At 61.8% G+C, this 20950-nt stretch overlaps 1 protein-coding gene across 1 annotated transcript in view; it reads left to right on the forward strand.

The window, feature by feature from the left end:
- The first annotated feature begins 7577 nt into the window (after window positions 1–7577).
- Window positions 7578–20950, forward strand: part of AHDC1 (AT-hook DNA binding motif containing 1) — a 49695-nt gene continuing 36322 nt past the window's right edge. Inside the window, 1 exon segment of the mRNA XM_030464517.1 lies at window positions 7578–7719. Within this exon segment, the coding sequence (XP_030320377.1) occupies window positions 7584–7719 (136 nt within the window). The 5' untranslated portion in view covers window positions 7578–7583.

The raw sequence follows: 20950 nt of genomic DNA on the forward strand, positions 1-20950 counted from the left end.
CTTGCATTGGGGGGGGGGTGACAAAGCATCCTGGGAGGGGGGGACAAAGGGTCCTGGAGGGGGGATCAGGCTACGGTAAGGGGGGGCAGCTTTGCCCCAGGGGCTGTTTCCCCCTGCCCCAAGGGGGGGGGCAGGAGGGGGGTACGGGGTGGGGTCACCCCCAGGTCACTTGGGGGGGGTCCTGGCTGTAGCTTGACTCAAACCCCTTCAGGAGGCATTAACGGGGTGTGGGGGGGGAGACTGTGAATGTGATGGCACTGGGGGTGGGGGGTGGCACCCTGCTCTCTGGCTCCTGGGGTCGGCTGCCCCCCACAAGACTCCCCCTTTTTATTAGAGGGGGTGTCCCAGGCAGGACTGGGGGTGGGCACTGTCATGCGGGGGGAGGTTTAGGGGGGGGGAGACAGAAAGGGAGAAGGGAAGGGGAGGGTTTTGTTGTTTGTTTGGGTTTTTTTTTTTAAGTCTGTAAATAGAAATAAAACGTTTCTAACAAGTTGGGGGTGCGGGGTGTCGGTCCTTCTGCCCCCCCTCTAGGAGGGGGGATCAGAACCGTCTGGGTGGGGTTGAGGGGGGTGCTAGAGGTGGGGGGGACAACGCTGGAGTGCAAGATTTGATGTGGGGGCACCCATTCCCCCACTCAACCCCAACCTCCTGGAGCTCCCCCCAGCACACCCCGAGGGGACGGTTCCCACTCGTGGCCTCCGTCCACGTACGTTAATGAGGCAGCATCCTGGGGTTAATTAACTGGGGGGGTGTGGGGTGTCCCCCTCCTCGGTGTGTGCAGGGGTGACCCACGCTGGGGGGGTTCCGGTGCTGGCAGGCCGGGGAGGAAGAGGTTAATTTTTCTCGCAGCTTGACCTCCCCAGCAGGGCCCAGCTGTGGCCAGTAATGGATTCCCCAGCACTGGTGGGAAGGGGGGACTGGCCCCAGCCCCAGCCCCATCCAGGGGAGGGAGGATCAGACTCACGGAGGGGTTGGAGGGGGGGGGGCGTCAGGCAGGTGGGGAGGGGCGCATAGAGCCGATGCCACCGGGTCTGGGGACATGCCATGGATTCTGGGGACATGCCACGGAGTTTGGGGACATGCCACGGGTTTTGGGGACATGCCACGGAGTTTAGGGACATGCCACTCTCCCTGGTCACCTCCTGCTTCACCGCAGTCCCTACGAGGGCGAGCAGCAGGAGGGGAGGAGGAGGGGGAGGGCGGGATGTGACCACCCTCAGCCTTTTCCTTATCCCAGGGAAAAAAATCCCTTTGGGAGGGGCCAGGCCCCCGGCCAGGCTTGGCTGGGCAGGGTGGCACCGTGCCCGGTGCCGGGGGGGCCAAACGAGGAGAGCAGATTGCGTGGCACTGCCAGGAGGCGGTTGGCACCGGGCAGAGCCCCCGGTGACAGATTGTTGCCACCAAACCCCGGCCACCCCATTGCCTTGGGGGCTGGTGGCACCCGGGGACACGCTTGGTGTACCTCCCACCCTCCAAAACTTCGTCACACGCAGACTCTGACACACCTCCTGCACCCCAAACCCACGCACGATGTGTCCCTTGTCCCCAGGACATGTGTGCCACCCCCCGACGGACTGGGGGGGAGGTGTGGGCTGGGCAGAGACCTTGAGCCCCCCCTGCTTCATCCCCGGGTTTATGAGCTCTGTCTGGGGAAGCGAAGCAAGGTTGGGGACATCCCCACCCCTCCAGTGCCCCCCAGTACCAGCGCTGGGCAAGGTGCCCCTGCGGCTCAGCCCTGGTAATTAAAATCTCCCACTTAATTACAATTGGAGGGGAGGCTATGGGGACCCCAACCCAAAACGTGGCTGAGGGACAGGGGCAAGCAGCAGCCTCAGGCCAAGGTTGGATGGGGAAGGGATGGATGTGGATGTGTGTGGGAGGGGGCAGAGCTGGGCAGCGTGGGGGGGGGGGAGGAAGGCTCAGCATCATCCTCCACAGCCAACCCCTCCATCTGGGGTGCCATGGACTGACAGACACTGCTGGACAGACCCCCCCAAGTACACAACCCCACCCCTGAGCCCTAACTCCATCCCTATTCCTGCCTGGATCCTGCCCATTCCTTCCTGCTGGGGCACCCAGAGGGGCTGAGCCCCCCGGCAGGCAGCGTTACACCAGGGCACTGGAAAGCAGGATCGGTCCCTCCCGCTGCTGAGCTGCCAACGTGGCAATTCCCTGCAGCACGAAATTCACTTAAAAAGGAATAAAAATGTAAATCTGGGGCCTGGCCCAGCATGGAGGGGCTGGCTGGGGATGGGGCTCCCCCCTGCCCCCCCTCCTCATGCTCCACGTTGGCCTCCCCCCAGCCTGGGCCACATCCTGCCCTCCTGTGGGGATGCAAAGCCACCACTGGTGTCCCCAGCCAAGGGGTTTTGTGCCCAGTGCTGGGGACAGGAGTGGGTGGATGCTCCTTGTTCTGCTCCAGGGTGGTGTCAGGGGGGTTGTGGTGGCTGTGCCATGTCCTGGGGACACGAGTGGCTTTGGCCACGTGTTTTTAAATACAGTTGTGCTGCAGCAGTCCCTGTGGGACCATGGGCATGTCACAGTGGGCTGCCCCCAATATTGCCCTTTGGTGGCATGAATGAGAAAGCTCTTGGGGACAGAGAGTGGGGTCCAAGGTGGCAGGGACCTGCGTGAAGGGGCTGAAGGCAGGCACCCCCCTCCTGTCCTTCTGTCCTGCCCCCCATGGGTGCCCTGAGGCAGGGGCGAAGGGGTTAAAATGTTTCACTCTGGGCAGCTGGGCAGAGGAACAGACATCGATTTTATGTTAATGGTGGGCTGCATCGACCAGGGATGGAGGGACCAGGGATGGAGGGACCGATGGTTGACATGGGGCATGGCCACCTACCCACTCCTGGGGCCAGGGCAGAGGCCAGGACTCATTTCTTTGCTACAGACCTCGGGCTGGGTGCTCGGAGGGAGCGTGGTTGGGAATTCTGGGGAGGGCAAAGCTCAGCATCCAGCCCCGGGGGCTCTGTCCCCTTCCCCTCCCGGCTGTCTAGGTGGCAAAGCCGCAGAGCCGAGCCCTGGAGCATCTTCTGGGGAGGAGGCAAAAACCTTTCTGCATCACTTCCCCCCCCTCACCTTGCCCGCAGCCAAATCCAGGCCAAATCCAGCTCCAAGCTGCAGCATCGTATCCCTCCAACACTCCCCAGGACCGCCCCCGTCATGCCCAGACCTTTATTCCCTGCTCCTGCCTGCAATCCCTGCCCTGCCTGTGCCGTGCCAGACTCTGCTCTCCGGGGAGCTGGCGGGCGGGGGGCTCTGGAGCTCGTGTGCCCACCCGGTGCCAAGCTCTCGGTGGGCACAGGTGTGAGACCACTGCAGATGGCCGGCGATGCAGCCCCTGGCAGGGGGGAGTCATGGCACTGCCACCCTTCCCCGGGGAGGGTCCCCTCGCCCCGAGTTGTGTCTCCTTCGTAAGCGGGAAGGAGCCTTCCCCACCCAAAAAAAGCCCCGGGGACCGGGATTGTCCCGGTCCCCTTCAGCCCAAGGTCCCCACGGATTGGCAGAGCCCGCAGAGCTCCTGGGTCATGGATCAGAGCCAAGTCCCCGCGGGGGCGGTGGCCAGACAACAGTGGACAGTGGCCAAAAATGTGGTTTTAGGCTTGACCAAGCTTGGGACTGCTGGTCCAGATCTGCAGGGACTGTGTCCCCTGAGGGGAAACTGAGGCATGGAGGAACTGCTCCGCAATCACCCAGCAGCTCAGCACCAGGCGCTGGGAGGGGACTCCTTTTTCCATGGAAAAACAAAACAAAACAAAACAGCCAAACAATTGAGGTTTGGGAAGAGCCACAGCAGCGCCTGTGACAGCAAAGGGGAGCAGCAGGATTTGGGGACGAAGGTTTCGTGGCGTGGGCACGGTCAGGTCACAACGGGGGTGGGGAGGACACGGAGGGAGAGCCTTGTTCTGCCCGGGACTGCTGGGAAATGGTGGCAGCGGGGACAAATCCGGGATGGTTTTGCTGCTGCTGCTGCTGCTCGAGGGAATTCAGGGTTGGAATTCGGGGCTGGGTGGGTCCAGTTGCATTTAGTGGGGCTAAAAATCTGTCCCAATCCCCTGCAGACCCCGGAGGGGCTGGAACCCCCCAGTCCCGGTCTCTGCTCCTGTGTTCCAGCGATGTCACCCACCTTTACTGTCCCTCTCGCTTCCCCCCGCTGCCTCCCAACTCCCCTGTGTGTGTGTGTGTGTCCCCAGGGAGCTGGTGGCTTTGGGGGACAATGCCACCCCCCCATCCCCACCCTCAGCCAAGCCAACCGTAGGACAAACCCAGACGGGTCACCCGCTGGTCCCGGCAAAGCTGGTGGCGAGCGGAGTCATTGTCCCCCTCCTCCCTCCCGGATTTTGGGGAGGAGGGTGTTGGGGTGCCGGGACAACCACCCGCGGGGCGAAGGGACACGGGCAGAGAGCCGGGGACAGCGGTGGCCCCGTCTCGGCAAAGCAGCCACTAGATGGTAGCGTAAGTCCACGCCAAGGCTGCTGACACAGCACTTGGATGGGAGAGGGGACAGGGTGCCCGGGTGACCCGGGTGGCCCTGGGGACCCGAATCCACCACCGCCCCCCCTCCCCCGATAAAAAGAGAGACGCGGGTGGGGCTGAGCACTGGCGGAATCGTGACACAGATGGCGTGGGCACGGCTCCCCCCACCCCAATCCTACTTGCCACAGCCGGGGAGCCCTCCTCGAGGGGGGGGGATGTGAGGGGAAGACCCCACTCCCAACCCAACCCCCCCCAACTCCACCTCAAACCCTTCCCCACCCCACCCAGCCCAGCTGGGGACAACCAGGGGCCACCAAAGCTGACCTGAGGAGGGGGACAAATCCAGACTTGGGGACAAGATGAGTGACCTGCAAGGCACCCAGCTCAGCATGGGGGTGCTGGGCACCCCAGGGGGCTTCACACGGTGCCCCTCCCCAGGGACCCTGCTACTGAGTGCCCAGCTTTGCTCCTCACCCTCACTCCCAGCCCAGGGCTCCCTGCCAGACTGATATATATATTTTATGATAACTCTAGAGATGCACTTCAAACCTGACAAAGGACTTTGACAGTTTTAAGCATCTCTTTGATTAATACATGACCTTTTAATGCTTCGGATTAAATTAATAAATCTTTTCCATTCGAACCCATTCTGCTTGCAATCTAATGCTTTTTCTTTTTCTTTTTCTTTTATTTTTTCTTTTTTTTTTTTTTGCATGACCTCCTCTTCTTCCTGTTCAGGCAATACAGCTGACCTGTCCCTCCTGGCCTTGCTCCCCCTCCTGCACCCACAAGTAGTGTGGCAATTCACAGCTTTGCAATATTCATGGGGTGCAGAGCCCTGCAAGGCGAGAAGGGAAGGATCCGGGATCCTCCTCGGTTTTGTTGTGGGTTTTTTGTTTGTTTTTTTTTTTTTTAAACCCATCCCTAAAAATAGCAAGAAAATTCAAAGCTGACATTCAGAGCGAGGGGACGAGGAAGGCTGCAAAGTTGCTCACTCAGCCACCAGCGATTGCAGTGATCCTGTCTGCGTGTGCAGATTCCAGTGCTGACCAGGCTGGAGCCCAGGCCTCCTCTCTGCACTGCTTCCAGACCCATCCTCATGCTTAGCTGGGGTGTGCAGAGCCCAGATCCACCCCAAATCCACCCCAAATCCATCCCCAATCAGTCCCTGCTCCACCCCTGCTCCATGCTTGCTCAGTCCCTGCTCCATCCCTGCTCCATCCCCACAGGGATTCACAGAACCCTGGCAGGGAGTTACCAGCTTTTTGGGGGCAATAAATCTCACCTTGGAGACACCGCACAGCTTGACCCCAGCTCACCAGTTCATCCCAGTCCAGCAATGAAGCTGGGGTGCCCAGTGCACATTTTCTCCTGGCTTTCCTGTTGATCCAGAGCCAAGGATCGACCCCCCCAGACCTACTGCAAAGGCAGGTGCTGTGTCTCTCCCTGCACCCATGTGTTATTTCATGGGTTACTCACAGCAGCCAAGCAATATTCCCAATTCCCTGGAGTTAACCCTTCATTCGTCACTCACCAACACACCAAGTCACAACAAATATCAGTGGGATTATCTGCTTTAATTAGGTTGGATCTACCCAGGAAAAGAAACTTGGAGGGAAAGGAGCTGGAGAGATGCTCAAAGGAGCAACGGGGAGGGAGGCCACAGGGTGCTCACAGGATGCTCCCTGCTGTCCCAAGGGGCTTTGGGCATCTTTTCCCCTCCTGGGATCACCTGGATGTGGGGGGACACAATGCTGTACCCCAAGGAACATAGTTCTTTGTTTCAGTTTTTTTGTACCAAGTTTTCGGGCCTTAGCCAGAGCTGTTACTTTCTATATATATATATAAACTAATCAGAAGTGGGCAAAAAAACCCAACCCAAAGATGTGTTGGGGGTGCTGAGACAGGGAAAGGGATGAAGTGCAACGGTGCAGCCCGGATTGTGGCGAGGGGGGAGTGGGTGCTGCGTGTGCCTGTCCCCCCCCTCCCTAAAGATGCAGGATTGGGGAGGGGGGTGCGCAGTGCGGGTGCACCCCAGAAGAGGGCAGCAATGCCCCGCGTATCCCATTGGGACCTCGGGGGAGCGGGGGAACACGAGGGGGGGGGACAAACCACCCGGTGGTTTGCCACCCCCTCCCCAATAAGTATCCCCTTCCCCACGCAGCGCGCAACGGCTGCGCGCCCGTTTGCGCCTCTCCCTGCGCGCTTGGCAGCAGCGGGGAGGAGAAAGAGGGGTGGAGAGGGGGGGAGGAAAGGAAGGAGGGAAAAAAAAAAAAAAAAAAAGAAAAAAAAAAAAAAGAGAGGAGGGGGGGTTGAGGGGAAAGAAGGAAGGACTACAAGGCCCGGCATGCCCCGGCGGTGCTGCACGGCTCCCCGGGGTGCCGGATGCTGGCCGTGCCGCTGACAGCGGAGCGAAGCGGAGCCGCGGTCCCCGCCGAGAGCGGAGAGAAGGAGAAGAGAAGGGGCAGGGCGCGCCTGACCGCCGGCTCCTTTTTCCCCGTTTCCCTGCTCGGCTTTTTTCTTTTTTTTTTCCAATTTCTTTTATTTTTTAATTTTTTTTTCTCCCAGCCCCCACAAAGCCGGGAGCGGCAGAAGGCAAGAGAGAGGGAGGAGGAGGTGGAGGAGGAGGAGGGAGGAGGAGGAGGAGGAGGAGGAAGGGGGGAGGCAGCGGCAAGCCAGGGCTCTGCTGCGCTGTGTCTTTCTTTGCTTTCCGCAGGCGGCGAGCGGCGGAGGCGCAGAGGGGAGGTCGGTTCCCCTCCGCCTCCCGCTCCGCTGCCTTTTGTGTGTGTGTGTGGAGAGGCGAAGGGGGTTGGGGGGGCTGGGGAGGGTGGGGGGGTGTTGGGGGAAAGAGGAGAGGCAGGAAAAAATCAGAAAAAAATAGAGGAGGGGAAAAAAATAGGAGAAAAAATAGACCAAAAAAAAACCCCAAACCGAAAAGGCAGAAGGGAGAGAAAAAGCCCGGAAAAAAAATAAAATAGAGGGGTGGAGGAGGGGGGAGAGGGAAGGAGGAAAGCCGAGAGGAAAGAGCAGGCAGGGGACGGAGGAGGGGGCGGGCTGGCAGGAGCGGAGTTGCCTGGGGAGAATGTGAGCAGGAGGCGCTGGAAATGCTCTCGTTGAAGGTGGCGAGCGGTGCCGAGGGCTCCGGGACTCCCGCGGCCGGTCCGGAGGTCGCCCCGGCGGACAGCAGGAGCCTCCCCAAGCGGGCGGGCTCCGGGGGGCTCGGAACGCAGCAGCCGGTGGGTGAGTACCGGGGGACCCCCCTCCTTTGGGTGGGGTTGGGGTGGGGGGGTAGGGGTGGAAACATGGGACACCCCGTTCGGGCAGAGCCGGGTGGTTCGGAGGGGGGGGTTCGTGTCGTCGTCGTCGTTTGCCACCCCCCCCTCTCGCTGTGTGTCCCCCCCGCCGTCCCCTCCGCTGAAGTTGCGCGGTGAGTTGCTGCCAAATTGCAGGAGTTTAATGGCACTTGGGGCGGGGAGGGGCGTGCGGGGGATGGGGGGGGGGGCCGGGGCGAGCCCTCGACAGGGGGGCTGCAAGCACTAGGAGTTCGGTCGCCACCCCCCCTGGCCGCCCCCCATTCCTCCCCCCGGCTGAGTGACAGCTGTCAGAGCAGCTCTGTCCGCTAGAAGGCAGGGTGTCAGCAGCGTTTGGGGGGCGCCGGGCTTCCCGGGGGACGTGGGGGGCCCCCCCTGGGACACAGCATCCCACACCCCCCTTTCCCCTGGCACCCCGGGGAGCAGCGGGCTGGCCCGTGGGGGGCAGCCCTAGGGGTATGTGTGTGTGTGTGTGTTTGTGGGGGGGTGGTGTGTAGGTGGTGGTGATGTTTTGGGGGGGGGTCCTCAGCCCAGCCCCGGCGGCGAAGTTGCGTGGTGCGCGGCGCGGGGCTCTGTGAGCGGTTGTCACTTCGGTGCCTGTCATCCCCCCTCTGATTTGTTTTTATCGATCAGCTGATTTAAATCCACCCCCCACGGCGCGGCCCCTCCATGCTTGTGCGGCGTTGGGAACCACGGGGGGGTGGTGGGGGGTGGTGTGGGGGAACCGGAGGCTTTGGCGAAGGCTGGTGTCACCCCTGGGGGGTCACGCTGACACCGGACCTGCCCACCTTGGGGAGGCATTTGGTGTCCCCAGGGCTGGGCCAGGTGGTGACACCTGGGTGTTTATGTGCTTGGAGAGAGGGGTGTAGGGGGGAAGGTGGTTTCAGCCACGACCAGGTGGCCTCGTTGGCTGGAGCCACGACCAGGTGGCCTCGTGCATCCAGCCCCTCGGCCCGTGGTTGCCAGAATGGCCACCAAAAGCTACGGGCTGAGCTCATTGTGTGCCGCCCTGAGCCCCAGTGCGCGGTGGAGTCGCTCCAGATTTATCCTGGCGTGACAGAGAGCAGAAGCGAACCCCCGGGGCGATGGGCACGGATCCCGCCTGCTGGCTTTCCAAGGGGGACGTGTGGTCCGAATTGGGGCCCACCCCCCACAACCCCAGGCCTCCCCCTCAACCTTTTTCCCTTCCCCCCCCCCCCCCCAGGTGTCCCCTTACACTGGCTTCTCCTGCTGGGCTGAGGAATTTGCAGGGGAGGGTGGTGGTGGTGGTAGTGGGGAGAGGGGAAGAGAGGGGGGGGGGGGAGAGGAGGGCGGAGAAGGGAAGGGGGGGCTGGAGAAGGGATGGCGTGGCGCCAAATTCCGCTCTGCCATGTCTCTGTAACCTGAATAGGCCAACTCCATCCCCGGTGCGAGTCCCCCGGGGCTCCGCCGCGCTCCGATGCAGTCAGGCGGGAGGTGGCTTTCACCCAGCCGACAGCTTTCCCAACCCCTCTGCTGCCCCCTTTCCCATCCCGTCGTGTGTCCCTCGTCCCCCTCTTCCTTCCCCCCCCTAACAAAACCCCGAGCAACCACAGCCCAGTTCCCTCCCTCCCTCTGTCCGGCGAGCAGGCACCGGCCAGAGCCACCGGGCACCCACCGGGAACCGATGGGGTAGGAGGTGGCCGGGATTTTGGGTTGGTGACAGGGACAGGGATGGCCGAGGCCATGCTGGGAGCAGTGGGATGGAAACCCATGGAAGGTTATGGGAAGCCTGGGGGGGCCAACGCTGCCCTGGCCTCCTTAGAGGAGGCAGCAGGGACCCGGGGCGGGCTATTTCTGCTGAGATCCCGAGGAAAGCTCTGGGAGAATTGTGGGCTTCTATAAATAGTGTGTGTCAGCCGAGTGGAAACAGGGCCTTGAAATGCTCCTGCTATTCTCCCGAGTGCTTGGAACCAGCTCTTGGTAAACAGGGCAGCGGTGGGGAGGGCTGTTTCCTTCTTCCGGGCTCGGTAACGGGAGTGTGGTGAGGGGGGGGGGGGAGTGAGAGGGACGAGATGGAAAGGGGTGGATTTTTGCCTGGTGATAAGGCAGAGCTCCCCCCTCCACCTCCCCTGGGGCTGGCTGGCTGGCTGCTGGGTTGTGGCTGGGCTGCCCGGATGCAGGATGGCCCCTGAATGCATCGCAGATGTGTCGTGCCCCCCCCCTGCTCGCTGTCCCCCTCCCCAACCCCCAACTGAACTTTGGGGCTGGGATGTGCCGGGTGGTCCTGGTGGAGCCAGTGATGTCGGGGTTGGATCTGGGGGTGCAAGGGCTCAGCTGTCTGGGAGATGCTCAGCAGGACCCCCCCCTCCCCTCCTCAGCGTGGGGGTTTGCAGGGTTGCAGCCAGATTCCCCCTCCCCACTGTGTGTCTGTCTGTCTTTCCAGGCTGGAGTTGTTCCTGCTCTGCCTCGGGGCCACATTCTGAGCAGTGCCTTGGCCCAGCACGGGTGTTGGAGGGCAGGTGGTTGGTCCTGGGGGACCCTCTCCCTTGGTGCCTTTGCATGTGGAGGGGACGTGGTGACATGTGCCCAGGGGTTTTGCTCAGCTCCTGGATGCATCCCAGCAGGGATTTGGTTTTTGTTTTAGTTTTGGTTGCACACGAGGACCCGGCATCACCTCCACCCCCCCCAAACCCCCCCTGGTATTCACCCTGTGCTGCAGATGGTGCCTCAAAAGCTGCATTATTGTTATTTTTCCTGCAAGATAACACAGAGGGGACACCAACAGGGTGTCACTGAGGTGCCTGCCATGTGGTGTATGGTGACATGCATGGGGCTGCCTGGTGAGAGGGATCCAGTGTGCTCTGGGTGGGATCTGGTGTTGTGAAGCAAAGCAGCTGGGACTCCCTTGAGATGGGGGGGACAGTGGGGGAGCTCACCCCAGCCCCATGGTCTGGTTGACCCGTCCAAAGGCTGGGCCACTCAGTGCTGGCACAGCAGAGTGTGGGTGGGAAGGGGCGAGCGCCAGTCCAGTGGTTTTTTTTTGTGTGTGTGTGTGTGTCTCTTTCTCCATCCTTTTTTTTTTCCTTTTTTTTTTTTTTTTTTTTCCCTCCCTCTCTGTGGGTTGAGCGTTGGGGCGACAGACAGGGAAAGTCTGAGCAATGGTCTCCGTGCTGGTGCTGTCTTCAATCACCACGTCCCAGAATCCCTCGCTCTGGGCCTTCTAGGCACAAGGGCTTACAGCAAAAATCGGCAGCTGCAGCTGCGAGTGAAAGCACAAGAGCCCGGCTGGGTCTTTGGCATCGGCAGGAGAGAAAGAAAAAAAAAAAAAAAAAAAAAGCTGGGGGAGGCGAGGTGGGGAAAAAAAAAGAGGGGGGGGGGTGTAGACAGGGGAATATGTGCCCTGTGGTTTTTTTCCAGGCTTGCCATCCAGGGTTGTGTTTCAGAGCATCGGTTCCCGGGCACGGGAAGAGGAGGGAGGGGAGAAGGAGGGGGGTGCGGAGCGATGCCTCCGGGGAGCTCATTAAAATCTGTCGGCTCCCCCCTTTTTTGCCGGCCGAGGGAGGCTGGATGGGGAAGGAGGGAGGGACGTGCTGGGAAGGAACATGCCTGCAAAGCTGCTGCCCGGTGGGGACAGTTCCTGGCCCAGGCAGGAACGCTGCCCCGGGGGTTCACCTGTCGGAGCACGTAGGGTGTCTGCGTGCCAGCGGGGCCGTGACAAGGGCTGGTGTCTGCTGGGGACTCCCTCTGTGTGGCCCCCAACCCACCCCCCCGGGGATGCTGAGCTGGGCTGGGGGCTGTGATGAGTTGCCAGGGTTGCAAGGTCTAGAAAGGGGGGGGCTGCGATGGGCACAGGGGGTCAGTTGGTGGGGGCAGCAGCAGGGTTTGGAGTGCCGAGGGAAGCTGGAGGGGAAAGCGGGTCTGGGCAGGTGGTGGCAGGGGAAATGCCACCGTGGTGAGAACACCCCCTGCCCCTCCTCGGTGAAGGGGATGGGGACAGAGAGCAGTGGGCCCCTCCCTCCCTGTGCCAAAACCCACCCCGGGCAGAGGGGCGAGCGGTGCTGCAGCCCGGCCCGGCGCGATGCGGGGGAGCCGGGGGAGAGCGTCGAAATGTGGTATTGATCCTCTCGGAGCAGTTCTGGCATCCGCCAGCTCCAACCTCTGCCCTTCCCACCTCTAAACGAGCTCCAGGCGGGGAGGGAGCAGCATCCCATCCATCCCCATCCCATGGCCGCCCCCGGGGCCCCGAGCCCCGCGCAGGCTCTCCGGCTCCTGCTGACTTCAGCGCATGGGCTTGGGCTCGGCGCCTGAACATTCCTCGCAAAAACCTGGGCCTAAAATATCTGGAGGAGGACGGAGCGCCTTGGGCGAGGGAGATGAGCTCTTCAGCTGCGGGAGGGAGGGAGGGAGAGAGGGAGGGAAGAAGGAGGGAGGGAAGCTTCTCGGCTGGAGGAAACAGGGCTGCCCCACTCCCCGCTGGCTGCCGGCCCCCTGGGAATTTGCCGGGTATAAATCTCGCCCCAGGGAACTCTTGGCTGGGTTTGGAATGGATGAGTTTGAGCAGAAGTTGGGGTGGGAGGGGAATGCAGCACCCCCCGTGCATCGCTGGATGAGTGATGTGGGCAGCAGGGTGGTGTGAGGAGCAGAGGGACATGGGGAGCAGGGTGGCAGGGAGCAAAGTGGCGTTGGAGCAGGGTGACGGGGAGCAAGGTGGCATGGGGAGTGGGGTGATAGGGAGCAGAGTGGCACGGGTGGCATGGGGAACGGGGTCACATGGAGCAAGGTGGCACTGGAGGAGGGTGGCAGGGAGAAGGGTGGCATGGTGAACAAGGTGAAGGGGAATGAGGTGCCCTGGGGAGCAGAGCAGAGGGGAGTGAAGTGGCACGGGGAGTGGAGTGGCAAGGGTGGCAGGGAGCAAGATGGCAGGGGAGCAGGGTGGCATGGGAACAGGGTGGCAGGGAGTAAGCTGGGGCTGGGTGGCTGAGGAGGGACAATAAATGCCGAGGGGGAGGCGCTGGGCGGGAGCTGTGTGAGAACCAGTTTGCGAGGTCCAGATTGGCAGCAGATCCTGAACCAGGAGGAGCTGAGCATCCCCACGGCCCCTGCCGAGATCAGACGAGACGACAGCGATTCGGTTTGGGGGAAGAAATTGGAGGCGGGGGAAGCTTTTTTGCTGAAATGAAATTTGAACCCCAAAGTGGGAGGGAAGTGGAGGTGGGGGGCACGGCTCTCTCCACATGGTTATTACTGCTGTTTTCCACCCAGCTGAAAGGAGAATGTAGCTTAATATGGACCCGCGGGGAGGAGAAGCGCTCGGGAACGGGGATTTGGCAGGAGGGAGCTGGGAAACAGCGAGAGAGACGTAGAGGTGAGAGTGGCCAGAGCTTTGCCCAGGGAGGTGTTCCCAACCCGGCTAGGAGAAGGATGGAGCAGGGCTGGAACAAGGCTCTATTGTTCTTGGCGAGCGGGGGGCCGGCCCGCGGCCCCCCCAGACCCGCAGAGCTGGCGGAGGAGGCACGGATGTGGGGAAGGTTGTTGGTTTGTTGTTTTTTTTTTCTTTTTCTTTTTTCTGGGAGACCGGTTTTCCCGGCGGATCACTGGCTGGGGAGTGGGAAGAGCTCCCCGGGTTGGGGTGCACCAAAGGGGAGCGGCCAGGGGAGGCAAAGCGGTGGCGGGGGGGGGGGGTGTGGGTGTCTGGGGGTGATTGGAGGTGGCAGCAGGTGAGGGTTTGGGGACTGGTTTTCCCAGTGGATTGCTGGCAGGGGAGTGGGAACTGCTCACAGGGTTGGGGTGCAGCAAAAGGAGTGGGAAAAATGTTGGGGGTGACAAAGGGGAGTGTGCGGGGGGGGACTTGGTGGTGAGCAGAGGGATGAGCTGGGGGAATTGTGGGGAGCAGGAGGGTGAGGGACTGAGGGACAGCATGGGGACAGGGGTGTGCAGGACAAAGCTGGCAGGCGTGCCCTCCTCGACATGTATGGGGCTGAGGAGGGTGACGCTGAGGAGCTTCACCCCTTGCCAGCCTGGGGACCCTTGTGACCCCAGCATCCAGGTGCTCCTGCCATCCCTTCTTGGCTGTTGGCATCTCTGGGGCAGCCCCCCACCATCACTGCCTGTCTCCTCACCCCAGTGCCTGCCATCACTGCCCTTGGCAATGCCACCACCACCGCTGGCATCTCGCCTTCTGCCCCCAGCGTTGGCCATAGAGGCAGGGGCAGTGGCCCCGTCCTGCTGCTGGCAGCAGCCACTGGCTGTCCCCTGGGCCACATCAGTGCTTGGGGACACCCCAGGCTGCCAGCAGAAGCTCAGGGCTGGAGGAGGAGGAAGAGGGGAATGAGGAGGGGGGAGAGATGCACTGCCCTGAGGGTTTGGGGCCCTTAACCAGGGAGGGGGCAGTGAGGGGTCAGGCTTTGCATGCCTCAGAGCAAAGCTGAGCTTGTCCCAGCCCTCTTTGGGCTCCCTGTGCTGTGGTGGGGGCCAGCGTTGACCCCCCACAGCCCAACTGGAAGGAGAGAACCCCCTCTGCTCAGTGCAGTCCTGGCATTTGCTCCCCAACCCCCCCATACACACACACACACTTCCCACCTCTCCGATGCTTCAAACGCAGGGATGATGCCCTGGGGGCAGCAGAAGCACCTTAGCAAGTGCACACTAAATATTTGAACACGCACGGATGGCTTCGGGCTCGCTGCTGCTCTCACCCTTCCCCAGCCCCTTTCCCAGCTTCTGCCTCTCTGGAGCCCCCTAAATTTGGGGGGACACCCCCCTCCCCTAAATTTGGGGGGCTTCTCCTCCAAGAGACAGGGGTGGAAGTGTGGCCCAGTGCCACCTCGGGTGGGTGTCACCGTGTGTCCCCAGCCCGCTGCCAGCCCCATGGTGGTCTCAGGGCGCGATGCCCACCTCCCTTGAAGAACCTTCATCCCCGTCCCTTCCTCTTCCTCCCATCCTCGGCGCCCCGCAGCAGCCGGGCTGGGTGCCCGCTGGGGTAGGGGGAGGAACAGCTTTCCCCTCCCCTCCCCGGCATTCCTCGGGCGTGAAACACAAGAGCTGGCAGGGCACTCCGCTTCGCTCTGGCCTCCGCTCCTCCGGGGCCGGAACAAAGCCCTCCTGCCTCTCCCGGGAACCCGGGGTTTGAAACAGGAGAGGAGCCTGGTGCTGCGTGGCGAGGCGAAATGTCCTCCTCCAGCCTCTTTGGGGGTTGTTTTTTAGGGTGGGTGGGGAATAGAGGTCCCCCCGAAGGGGTGGTGGCTTGGGTCGGGGTACCCTGTGTGAGGACCGTGCCTGCCCTGTGGCGAGCTCCCCAGCTTGGGAGCTGCCCGAGGGCTGGCCACTAGCCCTTGGCTGAGCTTTGCATCCCCGCCATCTCGCTGCCATCACATTGCTATGGAAACTGAGCCCCCGGAGAGGACCGCTGCAACCCCAGTTTGGCCCCAGTTTGATCCCAGTTTGGCCCCGTAGCAATCCAGCTCGACGCATCCAGGACCAGCTTCACCTCATCATCCCACCAGCTGGGCTGATGCATCCCAAAGGGACCGTGCGTCCCGGCTCCCAAAATCCAACACCACCAACACCCCCTCCCCTCTTTGCAGAACAAAACCCCCCAACCTCCCCACACACACACCCCCCCCCCTCCCCACCGCCCCCGGTGAAACAGGCCCCTGCCGGAGCTCAGTCCCCGACAGCGAAGGTTATTTTAATGGATGCATTACTTTAAACGAACCCTCTGCCATCTGTTCCACCCCCTAATTACGCATGCAAAAAAAAAAAAAAAAAAAAAAAAATGCAAACCCATCTCACAGCCAGTGCAGGAGAAAGTAAAGATATAAGTGATTTAAATGCATCTATCTGCCGGCAGCTGGGCTGGGGCTGTGCTCCTCTGCTGCCAGGAAAGCCAGGAAAGCCGGGCAAGTTGCAGGAGAGGAGGCAAAGGGCTGATGGGCTGATGGTTCTGGCGCCCTGAGGGTGTTGGTGCTGCCGGATGCTGGGTGCAGGCAGAGGTTGGAGTTGGGTGGCTCTGAGTCCTCCCCCCTCTCCTCCATCCTGGTTCTCTCCCTGCCATGCCCCCCGAATGTTGGCTTTGCTGTCCCCCTGGTTGCCGTGGTGGGGTTTGGGGGAGGACACCCCACACCGTGGACCTGACGCCGTTTGGGGGTGGCTGGTGCTGGGGGGGTGACACTGGGGGTGTTTGTACCCTAGGAGAGGGGTTGGGAGGGGGGCAGGCGCTGCCCTCAGGCTGTGCTGGGGGGGTGGGTTTGTTTGCCAAGCAGCAGCTGCATCTCTGTAATTCATCCCAAAATCCAGGCATCCCCAGGCAATGTCCAACTGTCCCTTGGGGGGGGTGGGAGCAGGGTGGGGGGCCTGAATAAGCACCAACCCTGGAGAGAGAGAGAGCCTAAAGGTGTTTGGGAAACAAACACCTTAAAAAAAGGCAACCTGCCAGTTTAGGGAGTTCCAGCTGGGGACAGGGGTGTGTGTGTGTGTGTGTGACAGCAACTGGTCTCTGTCCCCAAGGCTGCCCCACTGTGACTCAGTTTCCCCCAGTACGAACCCCTTCCTTCTGCCACCACCTGTGTGTCTGGAATAGGTGACCTGCGTGCCTTTGGGTGACCCCACGGTGACAATGCACACTCGTGACCATCCCAGCAGGGCCACCACCTGGTTCTAAAGCTGAGGGTGATCCAGGGTGCCGGCATCACCTCCCCCCTCTTCCAATCTCTCCTCTCCCTCGGTCTCCCTTTCTCTGTGCCTGACTGCAGCAGATGCGCCAGCTCTGCAGGAAGAGGGAATTAAGTTGGGCTGGAGGAATTTTAAAGATTGCTGCAGGCCTGAGGGTCTTAGATCCCCCCGCGGAGATGGGCAGTCATGCAGAATTAATCCTATCGGCAGCCTGGCTCGGCTTCAGCCGGTGCAGAGCTCCGGGGGAGTGCGGGGGGCGATGCTGGGGGCGGCTGAACCATCCCCGGCGCCTCTGGGGCATCGATGGGAAATTAATAATGAAAAATTTAAAAATCATTCCTCCCCCCCTTCCCCCCCCCCCCTCCGGTTCTCCGCTCCAACTCAACCTTTTTCTTTCTCCCCTCCCCAATTCCCATCCCCAAACCTGGAGGTGGGACTCGGAGGAGGTGGGAGGATTTTGCAAAGCTAAAGGAAAAACCTGTTTGCTGGAGCAGAGGGAGTCCGGAGAGAGGGGCGGGGAGGGGGAAACGCCGGGGGCCGCATCCTGCTCTTGGGGAAGGGTGCTGGGGTACAGCTGGGGGGCTGCCCTGTGCTGGGCTGGCTGGCTCTGGGGGGCAGGTGGGGGTACCCCATTGCTGAGCATCACCCCAACCCGTCTGCAGTGGCAGGAGGTGCCGTGCTGGCGCAGGGAACTCGGGGACACGTTGGATGTCCCCGTGTGCTGCACCTCCAAGGGGAAACCGAGGGTGGCATCTGGAAGCCTTGTGGCACTGCCAGCACCATGGGCAGCCTCGTCCCCATTGTCCCTCCTGGCCTGGAGAGGCTGCAGTGTCACTGTGGCAGTGGGCTCGGTGGCTGTGTGACACTGGGCTGGGTGGCCCAGCCGGGCTGTGGGGCTGCTGCCCAGCCCTCTGCTCCTCCAGTTCACAAATAACGCAGCACCCAGGCGTGGTGGCAGTGCCACGCACACCCCTGCCACCCCACCGTGACCGTGGGCTCTTCGAGACTGAGCCAGTGGGTGCTGTCACCTCATCTGGGTGACACCGAGCCAGGCCACCCCAATGGGGAAGCGGCCAACCCCACTGTCCCTTTGCCCCCCACGCTGTCCCCCAGCCCCAGGTACCCAGGGTGGGTGGTGGTGGGTGCCCACGGTGACCCCACGCGTGGGGACGTCCCTGCGCCTCGTGGCGGTGGCGCCGGTGGCGGCGCGCAGCTTGCATGGTTGCCATGGCAACGTGCTGGTGCTAACGAACCCGAGTAAACATTAACCAGGGAGAGCCCCACGCGGGGCGGGCGGGAGGGTTCTGGGGGGGAGGGAGGGCTCTGGGGACCCAGACATCCTGCAGGACTGGGTGCTGGGGTGGGGGGATTGCCCCCGTGTTTTGGGGTGCACCCAGGGGCATCGCCCCGGGTACCTGGGAACCCTCTAGGCAGTGCGTGAGGTTGGGATGTAATGGGTAAACTGGGAGCACTGGGTACTGGGCAAGGTCCTTGGGGGAAAGACATCTTCCCTTCCCAGCTTGGGGGGCACCCACAGGGGGAAGGTCCCAACCTTGGGGACCCACAGGTCCTGTCCCCTCACTGTGTAGGGGACACTGTGTAGCACCACTAGCCACCATGGCCACCATTGCCCTGTCCACGCAGCACCCATGGGTGCAGGTGTATAGGGAGTGCAGCTGGGTGCCCCCCAGGGCTGGTGGGGACCTCAGGGGTGTTCCTGCCACTGCCTGCAGTTGTCACCGTGACTCAACTCCCCATATCCCTCCTGTTCCTATAGCCACAGAACCCCCAGTGAGGTTTGGGTGGGGGTCAGCCCTCCTCACCAGCAGCCCCACCATGCCCAGGGTCTGCTCCAGCGATTAATGGTGCTGCAGCTCATTAAACGAAGGTGCAGGTGCCCCGGGTACCTTCCTCCTCCCAGAGGGCCCTTAATGAGCAGCTGCTAATGAGCCCCCCACATCCCCATCCCTGGGATGAGGCTGATTGGTGAGCAGGCACCCAGCAGCCATGCACAGGCTCCTTTTGGGGGCTTGAAGGGGTTGAGTGACCCCCCCTTTGCTGTGTCACAGATGAGGCCTTTGCACCCTGAGGGTCCCACCTCACTGTCCCCAGCTCAGTGTTGGTGGCTTTTGCAACCCTGGTGGCCCCATTGTCCATGGGGGGGGGACACCAACAGTTCCCTGCCTGCAGCCTGCCAGGTTTTTGCAGCACAGCAGTGTACCTGGGGACAGGGTTGTCACCCTCCTGCCAGGCCCGTGTGGATGTGGCGTGTGCGTCATGGGCGCCTCAGTTTCCCGTCCTGGGGGAGGACACACACAGCACCTTGGGGGCTGGGCAGGATTTGGGGATGTGGGTTGAAGTTCATCTTGGTCACCCCCAGCCTCATTTTTGTCCCTGTAATCACACTGTACAAAGCCACCTTGAATGGGCAGGGGGGCCCTGGGGGAGTGGGGTGTCACTCGAGGGTCTGTGCTTTCTGTGCACCCCGAAAATAACCCAGTGGGCTGTGATGTGTTGCAGATCTGTGGGTACCCTGGAAGAGGGGGGCTGGGGGCTGCCTGGCTGGGGACAGGGACTCTGTGACCATCTCCATGGTCAGGGGATGGTCAGGGGGAGGGACAATCCACCCTGCCCAGAGCCATTGACTCATTCCAGGGCCAGGTCCCCCATGTCCCCACCGAAGGGAGCCCTAATCCTCGGTGACACAGTGCCCAGCTCAGCGGTGGCTAATTGCAGTGTCCCCAGCTGAGGATTAGGGTTTGAAACGGGGAAGGAGCAGCGGGAGCAGATGAGCTCCCAAGCAACAAAGCTCCCGTTTCCCTGCAAAGCGACTTTTATTAAGGATATAATTAAAAGCTGACAGGAGGGAAAAAAATCACGGGGACGGTCGAACAGAGGGATGGAGCCACCCCAAGGTCCCCGTGTGTCCCGTCCTCCCCCTCCTCCAGTCCCCTCAGGCATCTGACCCGCCAGCCCCCGGCTCCGACCGCAGCGTTTCTGGCAGGGCAGGAGGCAGCGAGGTGCTGGGCTGGAGGAGGAAATCCAAACTCTGGCCCCTATGAAAGGGGCTTTGTGTGCCCGGGAAGGAGCAACCCTCCTCCTTTTTCTCCTCCTCCTCCCTAGCCACGGGGCCTTTTTCCCGCCTGGGGATGACCTCGTGTGGGTGCTGAAGGGAAACTGAGGCACAGAGTGGCCATGCTGACCTCCTTCTCCTGCTTGGATTCCTGTGAGAGGTTTTCTCTGTCCTTTCTACCTGTGGTATCAGCTGGGGCCACACACTGTGGGTGACCAGATCCCTGGGGACATGCTGGGTTTCCCCCAGGGATGCCCCAGGCAGTACTGTCCCTGCTGGGTCCCTGGGGGGGGTGGGGGTCCTCCCTGCTGGGGCTGGTTAAGAAACTGTGGGGACAGAAGGACATCATGAGGACAGAGGGACATTGTGGGGACAGAGGGACATTTTCCCCTGTCCTCTTCACTCCACCATCATTGCCCTTTCCCCAGTGCTGCCGCCTGCCTCAGTTTCCCCCCTTGTGAGCACCATGGCTGTCATCTGGCACAACAGACCCCAGATCACCTCTGGGCGGGGTGGAACTCAACCCCCATGGCCGAGGTCCCCTGGGAAGGGGATTGTCCTGGTTAAACCTTGACAGGGTCACACAGCAGCACCCGGGATTTTGCACATCCCTGGGCAGAAGCTCCCAGGAATGTCCTTCCCTCCTCCCCTTCCCCCCATGCCGGTGCAGAGTGCATTGCAGAGAAGAGGGTGGGTGCAGGCTGGACCCTCACCCCAAGCTGGGTGCTGGCCCACTGTCTGCTTTGCCCCAGCCCCAGTGGGGGGGCTTCGTTCTCCTCCTGGACAGGAAGACGAATGAATTCCATTACGGGATCGCGATTTTATTCCACGTGTCAGGGAGCCTGAGATTAACTTGCTCACCAGGCTGTGACAAACCCAGGCACCCGCCTGCCTGCACTGGGGCTCCACACGGGCACGGAGCTGCCAGAGCCCCCAACGTGCCCCCTAAGGCTCTGCCTGTCCCCCGCTCTGCCACCAATTCAGAGCCCTCCCGGCCCCCAGGAAGGGTGGTAGAGGCCAAGGCAGGGGGTCTGGTGTTGTCCCCTCTCCCTGAGGTCCCTGGGCCACCCGAGGATGGAGGGCTGAAGCATCCTCCCGGTACAGCTCCTCCACTGTGCTGGGAGGCCACGTGCTGCCAAAAAATGAGCTGGGAGGAAGGTGGGAAGGGTGGAGGTGCCGGGGGCCCGTCGGGGTGGCTGGAGGTGCTGGGGACATGGTGAGGACAGTGGAATGTTGTCATCTTATCCCGGGAGAGGTGCTGGAGCCGAGCAGCCACGGTGGGGCTGCACAGCTGCGTGCACAGAACCGAACCGTGCCGTACCGTGTCCTGGAGGAGGGTGTTGGGGACAAGCGACCATGTTGGGGCTGCACAGTGACAAGCACGGAGCTGTGCCATGTTCTGCCGTGCCGGGTCATGCCATGCTCTAGCCGTGCCATGTTTCTCCATGGCATGCCA

This window comes from Calypte anna, chromosome 23 (assembly GCF_003957555.1).
Source record: "Calypte anna isolate BGI_N300 chromosome 23, bCalAnn1_v1.p, whole genome shotgun sequence".
Lineage (NCBI taxonomy): Eukaryota > Metazoa > Chordata > Aves > Apodiformes > Trochilidae > Calypte > Calypte anna.